General features: G+C 37.7%; 1 protein-coding gene across 1 annotated transcript in view; it reads right to left on the reverse strand.

Annotated features, from left to right (window-relative positions):
- LOC123958737 (myocyte-specific enhancer factor 2A-like) overlaps positions 1–8726 on the reverse strand; it is a 58076-nt gene that overhangs the window by 13724 nt on the left and 35626 nt on the right. Inside the window, exons 4-5 of the mRNA XM_046032311.1 lie at positions 2800–2934; positions 2124–2331 (exon numbers count right to left, since the gene is read on the reverse strand). Coding sequence (XP_045888267.1) covers positions 2124–2331; positions 2800–2934 — 343 coding nt within the window. The remainder of the gene's footprint in view (positions 1–2123; positions 2332–2799; positions 2935–8726) is intronic.

Below are 8726 nucleotides of genomic sequence, written 5' to 3' on the forward strand. Positions count from 1 at the left end.
GTGAAGACACAACAGTACAGATAAATACAGCATAAAGCAGTAGAAAAAGACACAGAGGTGCATCCAGGCTCGTGGATAACAAGAAAAAGGTTGGGAAACACTTCTTTATATGTTTTAGATGTTTAAACAGCAAGCTTCAGGTAAATATTTGTTGTTTCAGTCTCAAAATGAACTTTACTTTAACTTAACTCACTGACTGGTTGGACTGCAAAAATAGAAGGTCCAGGGCTTTAGTTTGTGAAAACATGAACGTTGTCACATGTAGAACATCACAATTCACCTGCTCAGGTAAAATTGGCTAATCTGTTAGTAATACAAATTCAGAAATGCTCTGAACATTTTCAACAACTCATTTCAGATTTTTTTCCCTCTAAAAGATGACACATTATTTACCAAGTAATGCATCAACCCACAATCACAGTCATCTGAGCTGCGGATTGCAAATGATGACCAAAGTGTGACTCCTTTCTTGAAGCTGGAGGTGATAATATACAGTAGGTGCGGTTGAGTGTGCGTTCCTCTTTATTTACTGCTGCTTTATTTACTGTTTGTGATGGATAAAAGAATGTGTAATCAACACGTACTCTTTAAAAACATACAAACAGGGGCGCCACCAGGAATTATGGGCCCCATGACAAAAACTCAAATTGGACCCACTCCGTGCAGCTGTTGTCACCACATTGCTAGGACCTAAATGTCCCATCAAAAGCTTTACATAACTCAAATTAAAGGCTTGCGACTTTCTTGCTTCTTGTAGTTCAATACTAGCACAATATTTAGTGCTGGGGATTTGTGCATGCAAGTCTGCATACAGTATGCAGTTCACCATTTGATGCGAGGTTCAACCATAAAAAATGTTCTTTTGGAAGTCTTTTACAGTCTCAATGTATTTTATAGTAAAATTAAGAAAAAACATCTCTTAACATTAACACCTATCTATAGATGTCATTTAACAGCCATAATTCAATCTAAATGAACGTATCAAACTGGATTATTTTAATATTGTCTGTAACTTACATGCAGGCTGAGGTAATCTACTCACTGTTTCCAACGGACCCTTTCTTGGTGAAAAACTGGGTTACAGATTGACATCCTTTCCTTTGTCTTTCCTCTCTCTCTTTTCTCTCTTTCCTTTTGTGAAAATCAGATTATGGTTTACTAGGTAACATTGTGATCACTGTGTTTCTGGCACATCTACTGACTGGGGGGGGGGGGGTCGGTCAATATGGATGTTTACTTTTTGGTCAATGAGGATATTTAACTTTTTAATATTTAACATTTTCACTAACACGTCAGTTGAACCACTCCGAGTGATTTCTTTTTTTTTTTTTACATATTTATGTAGAAACTTGAAAAATTAACAAACCCTATTTTTGCTTCTTCAAAACATCCTCTCTCAACAAAAATTATGTTGAATTACATATTAAGTTCTTATGGTGATGGTATCGCTCTAGGCTAAAGTTTTGTAGACAAGGAGATTTGTCAGAGTGCATCTGTCCCACTCCTGAAAGATACATACCAACTGGAGCAGACCCATTTTGCAGAGCCAGATCAGAACTGCCCTGCAGGCCACCTGAGGATAAACACGTACATAGACACACACACAGAATGACTTTTATTAGATTTCTTTTTCCACCAGTTGGTGTTCTGTAACCACTGACATGTATCCCACATGGTGGTCAAAATTTGTTTACTGGTCTTTGTTTTTTCTTAAACTTCATTATCAGTTTTGTCTGTTATATCTGAGCACACAAACTACATATAGCCAAATATGTCAAATATTCAGTCACTACAGGGAAAAATATTCACAACGGCATACTAAATGTATATATAAGCACCATTAAGACAATTGCACATGCTGATCAATAATACTGTTTCTTTCTGCTGTGGATGTGTGTTTTATCTTCCCCTTCTCTGAGCAAAAAAAGTAATACCGTCCCATTTGCCTACTGTGTTTTTTAGGCTTGGTTGTTAAAGTCACAACCAGACAAAAAGTGAACCTCTAAATTTACATGCACATTAGTGTTGTGTTACCTATGACTGTCATCAGCTCAGCAAGAGTTTGGTTCCCAAACAGCAAGGCAAATATCTTATTACCTGCCTTCCTTATAAAGCAGACACACCTGTGTTTCCTGCGCTGGGAGGTCTTTGTGAAGGGTTTACGTTTCGGTGGAGGTGTGTATGAGGCGAGGAGAGGATCCCACTGTCAGCTAGAGCTGCTGTGGCTGCAGCTAGAGCTTGGGAGGTCGCTCCTCCTCCTCCTGCACCGGGGTTGTACTGCATGCTGCCTGGTGCTACATGCATGAAGTTCTGCTGTGGATGGCCTGTAGTCTGGAGAGGAAGAGACAGATAGTGACATGTCTACATGAGTTTTATCAATACTAGAGTACAACACTTGGATTCAGTCACAATCTGTTTAGTTTTTATGTATTTTAGTTTTGCCTTCTTGTGTTCTTGACTGACATAAACGTGCCATTTCCCCCCACATCTTGTGCCGTAGAAACAAACGTAACAAAGGTAGAATCCCAATAAAAAAAACAATAGGATTTTAGAGCCAGTGGGGAAGACGCCAAAAAATACAAAGTTAAGCAGACATACTGATACTGAAGCTTGAGCTCCTGCTGAGAAAATGTGTGTGGGAAAAGCCAATGGGTTACACTCTCTTAACAGACTTCAAACATTATTAAGCAAGGCCTTGATCTGCATCAGTAGAGGTGCTCACTGGCATAATAACATACAGCACATGGTGAGGAATTATAGAGGTGATGAAAACAAACAATAAAATGCAATGCAACTTACAATTTTATGACTCTTCATCATGTTGTCAAACTCTTCATTAATCTTTTTGTATTTCTCCTCAGTATTGGGGGTGAGGATGTATGAGGCGTCACCATCAGGGCTGTCGCAGCCTCTGTGCTCCTTCTTGTTCAGGGCCTGTGAGTGAAATAAACACAGAGGGGAGGCATTACGTTTAGAAAGATTGATTCAAAAGCATTGGCAATAAGTAGAAAATGCAGCAACTTCAACAGCTCTCTGGTACAGTTTATTGGTCTGTAGTTGACGTTCATAATAGAGACACATTTTCCCCAAAGAGAGCCGTAAGCTGATTACTGGGAGCAGAAGCACTTCATATCACAATAAAGCAGTTTGTTAAAAATTATTTACATATCTATTTGATTTTTTTATGAATCCGTCCAGATGGAAAAGTCCTTCATTATGACCACAATGTCTAAAATACTGTACAATTTTGTACAAAGCACATACAGCTTTCACACAGTGTATTTCTCACAAAGAGGTTTGTTAAAGAAATCATACAGAGATACAAAACATGAAATTAAACAAACTACATCAAATAAGCATTTAAAAAGAGTGAAGCTGAGACTGATCAGTTAAAAGACATGAATAATTCATTATTACTCTATAATAACATTTGTCCATGTCCACAAGCTGAGGTGCTGCAGAACACACAATGTGTATGGTTCTGGTTGCTCAATATGTGGTTAAAGAGCAGGAAGGACAATCAACCACTGTTAGGACTAGAAACCAGATCTGATTCTCAAGAGGTTAACAGTACACAGATACTTTCCTTACACTTAGGCTGTATTTACATGTAAATGATAGCCTGGTGAGTTCTTTACTCTGATTCTCAATACAGTAAGGACAGAACACAAAGACATTATTTATTTTTTGTTGGAGTCCCCCAGGCAAGATGTTTTACCAGCTGTTTCTTTCTGTCTGTCTGTTAACACCCTTTACATTGTGGGTTTAATTCACATGTTGGGATAAGTGCCTCGCTGGAGAATTCATTAACAGAAGACCAAAAGCTTGCATCAAAGAGTTGGTAATGTAGAAAATAAAGCAGAGTAATTGTTTCATTTCTAGCCACGTTAGCGGCATGTCTCTAGAAATGGCAATGTCTGTCTACCAGTCAGTTGGTTCACTACTTTAGTCCAGACTGAAATATCTCTAAAACTATTGGATGGATTACTGTGAAGTTGGTTATAGGCATCCATTGTCCACAGAGGACATACCTTAATGACTTTGGTAATTTCCTGACTTTTCATGTAGTGCCGCCAGGAGGTCAAACCTTTCGCCTATTAAGTGAAATATTGGCATGAAATTTGGTTCAGGCATTCATATCTCCCTCAGGATAGACTGTAGTAACTTTGGTTCAGCTGCGTTGTCTGTCTCACACACATCTGATGGAACAGATATGCTATTTTAAGAAATCCAGCTTTCTATACAGGCTTGTGTTTTAGTTTTGCTATTCATACATAAACACACACTAGAATAATTATTTGTTGGGTTGGTAGGTTTATAGTGCTGTAGGGTGGATAGAGAGGCAAAAAGTTGGCTATTAATGCATGCCTGAGCACCACAGAGATACAGCTGTCAGATGATATTCATTAGCAGAAACTTCTTCTGTCTGTAGAGGATAATATTAGTGTCAGCAGTGCACTGCAGGAAAGCAGTCCTGGTAAAGAAGTCAAGTCCATTTTATTTATATAGCCCTACATATCACAATATGACTCAAGGGGCTTCACAATCTGTATAGCATATTCAAATTGAATGAGGAAAAATTCCCCAGAAGAAAACATTTTTACAGAGAAAAAGAAAATGCTGATTTGAGGAAAGAAGAACATGATCTTATCATCACCTCAGGTTACAAATACATTTAGGTTGGGCTTAGTGTAAAGGCTGGGCTTAGGCATGAAGTTGTGATGGCAGGGTAAGGGCTAGGAAAATCATTATAGCAGCAAGGGTCCCTTATAGTGAGGTGTATGTATCATCAATCATAAACAACTATAATAATTATAGAATTATGCTGAGTTCCATGTGACATGGGAAGTCAGAATTTCTGTTCCCAGTCAGAAATTTCAACTGGAACGCCCTCCTAAGTTGGATCTCCGACTTAATGAACACACTTAAAACGTTTTATTAATATAGTAAGAAATCTCTCTCTGTTAAGGATGGCAGATTTACGTGGGAACTCAAACCACACTGGTTTTGATAAAAAATAATAAATTATCATATCAATATATGAAGAGTTTCATAATGGAATGAGCAAGCGTACAAAGATGACTGTCCCCTATACTTTCATTTAACAGCTTGTTGCTTTGTTTTACAACAATTCCTTACATCAATGTCCTGCTCATGGTTTAATTAATTAAAAATCCTCTTTTAACATACAAGGATCAGAAAGGTTTCTTTAAATCGCATCATATCTTTAATATATGTACTGCTTGATAATTCAGACCCCTGCCTGAACAACACAAGGCACATTACATGTTCATTAACTTTGTTTTTTAAGCATGGAAGCATCTGTCACAGGATTCCTGATATATACTGTACATTGTGTTTTGTAACATACAATACATTTTAAGAAGATAGTAAGTTGGTAAGTTTAGAGCAGTTTGTTTAAAGTGCATTAGATGAAACGAGTAGGCAAAGTGCTCTTGTGAATGGAATGTTGGCAGTTTAAATACCTAAATCTGGAGATTGAAACAACACAAAAAGTTAGTTAGTAGTTAGTTTTTGGCTACTCAGGGACAAAAGAAACAAGCTATAAACACAACACTGAAATATTACTAACTGTGAAGTTTATATGAAAAACTTGTTAACAAACAGTTACACATCCAGCAGATACAACATAACATCAGCATTCATTTGGGCTTGTGTTTCTGTTAATGACTGCCCAATATTCATTAACCTTTTAGCTCTGTTTTGTTCTCCACCAACTCCTGAGGGAAATGCTCCACTATGTTCACTTTGTCCGTCTGTCTATCATTTGGTGCAGGGCAGGCAGTGTGGAGTTTTTAGAGCTTTTTTTCCTGGAAAGAGAGTGAACCAGCACAGTAAAGTTGACCAAAACGATGAGCTGAAAGTCACTGAAACGCTCCACTGGGTGATAATTATCTGTGGGCTAATCACTACAAGCGACATCTTTCACATTCCACATAGTTATATGAGCCATTGTAAATATAACAAAAACTGATTACCGCAGCTTTAAGTACAAAGAGTGGAATGCACATTCTGGGCTACTGTAGAAACATGTCGGTGAAACATGGCAGACTCCATGGAAGAGAACTGCTCCATCTGTACATATAAAAAGCTCATTCTAAGGTAACAAAACACAACGATTCTTATTTTCAGGTGATTATACACTAATGAAAACATACTTATGAATCTTATATTCCAATTCTGCCAATATCCCCCTAAATCTTACACAGTGGTCCAAAAAACTATACTTTTTTTTTTTTTTTTTTTTTTTTTTTTTTTTTTAAATGGTGACAGCACAAATCCTTTAAATTTAAAATGTCCAATGTATCATATTAAAAAAACACATGTAATTTCCATTGTGAATCAAAATGAAGCCAAGCAAGGAATTGGCATTGTTCAGGTGGTTTGGAAAGACTAGGTTTAGATCATTTGTTTAGAACATAGATGGATGAATTGATGGATGTTAATTTACAGCACCTGGACTTTGGTAGAGAAGTCATTGTAAAAAAAATCAAATCATACCAACATCATGCGAGCCTGGATGATGACATCACATCTCTGGTACCCATCATCTCATAATTATATTACACGTCATAGCGTGAAAAGGACCAACTGACAGACCACCACACCAGCCAGCTGACTGTCTGTCCACCACATGTCCTCTGCATTCCCAGACACGTTGTTAGCAGGAGCTTTAGACACACACTCGCAAGTCTATTTTCACCACAGGCCTGAAACTACATTTTAACAACTGGTGACCACTTAAGAAGTCACACACTCAATTCCCGCTCCTCTCAATGGCTGGTTATTTCCACACAACAGTAAACATCAATCTGGCCAGTTAACCTTTCCAAAGGACACATGCAGTGTTTGGCTTGTTAAATTCAGGACAAGCTTTCCCTAAACACGCCAGTCAGCTTGTTTGTTTGACAATTATGTAATTTTGTCTAATTATGGGATGGTACATTACGGTACATTATGTGAGTCATCGTACAGCAGTGCCAGCAATTTTTTGTTATTAATCAAAATGACTTTTTAAGGAATTATCTATCAGTGATTTAAAAAAAAGTCTGTAAATTACACATAACACAGCCCTAACATACATTATGGCACACACCGTAAACATTTTTAGAATGTGAAAAGGACAATGCAAAACACACACTTGTCACCTGTTTACTACATTCTTGCAGAAGTCCTGCAAAAACTTTAGCTATATCATCAACGATTGTTTGGAAAAATCCTACTCTGCATCCTCTAAAGGCATCAAATGCAAATGGAAAGTCAGTACAGACACAATAGTTTGGTGTTCTAATACACTAATTAGGTTGTACTGTTATACTGTGTGCTGTCACTTTCACTACTTATTCCTTGCAGTGGTCCAGTAAGAGCAAAGGCTGTGCTCCTGCTACATTAAAACACTGCAGTATCAGGTATCATTTCATCACAGCAAGCTTACTGCAAGGAAGAACTGTGATACATGTGTCTGTGTAAACAAGAAGCGCTGTAGCCCTTCCTTCAAAGGCTAAAATGTATCTCGTGTCTGTCATGTGAAAATAAACTCAGGCACAGAGCTCCACTTAGCTGATGGTGCTAATGTCCATTCTGCCCCAATTCTCACATTTACAACAGAAGAAAACGCAGGACTGCAAGTGCATCGTAAATATTACAGTAAGGCAAAGCAAGGCAAGTTTATTTGTATAGCACATTTCAACAACAAGGTAATTCAAAGTGCTTTACATAAAACATAAAAGCAACAGGGAAATATAAAAAAGTTTAAAAGCAACATAGGGAAATTGAAAAAAATACACATTAAAACTGGGTAAAACAGAACAGTAAAAGTTACAGTGCAGTGTACAATCAGGGTTAAAAGAGTTAAATGGAAAATAAAAATAGGCTGAGGGGTTGAGCAAATAATTGAGTTACAATTATTTTGAAAAGAGAATAAACAGAGAAGTACACTTAATCTACTCTCTCTAGCTAGTCTGTACTCGGGTCCATAGCAATCTTTGGGTCCACTGAAACTCAGGACATGTCTGTCCGCAGGCCACTTTGATCCAGTTATACTCTGGACCCACCTGTGCGTTTACAGGTAGACAGAGGTTCCTGCAAATCACTCAGGTGCGAGATTTAAGACCAATTCCTTCCCTCAATTACCCACTCATTTCTCACCGTGTAAATATTTCATTAAAAGCAATGGTAAAAAGCTAAAAACAAAGAAAAAGAAAACAGGACAGTAAAAGTTACAGTGCAGTGTAAGTTATCAATCTACTAATTAAAGACAGTGGTAAAAAGAAATATCTTAAATATTTAATTAAAAGCTATGGTAAAAAGAAAAGTCTTCAGTCTTAATTTAAAAGAACTGACAGTTTCAGCAGACCTGCAGTTATCTGGGCGTTTGTTCCAGATATATGGAGCATAATAACTGAATGCTGATTCTCCTTGTTTAGTTTTGACTCTGCGCACAGAAAGCAAACCTATCCCAGACGACCTGAGAGGTCTGGATGGTTCATAACGAAGCAGAAGATCAGAAATGTATTTTGGCCCTTAACCATTTAGTGCTTTATAACCTAACAGCAGGATTTTGAAATCAATTCTTTGACATACAGGAAGCCAATGTAAAGACCTCAGAACTGGAGTGATGTGATCCACCTTTTTGGTCTTAGTGAGGACTCGAGCAGCTGCGTTCTGAATCAGCTGCAGCTGTCTGATGGATTTCTTAGGGAGCC

The sequence above is a fragment of the Micropterus dolomieu genome, linkage group LG20 (genome assembly GCF_021292245.1).
Source record: "Micropterus dolomieu isolate WLL.071019.BEF.003 ecotype Adirondacks linkage group LG20, ASM2129224v1, whole genome shotgun sequence".
Taxonomy (NCBI): Eukaryota; Metazoa; Chordata; class Actinopteri; order Centrarchiformes; family Centrarchidae; genus Micropterus; species Micropterus dolomieu.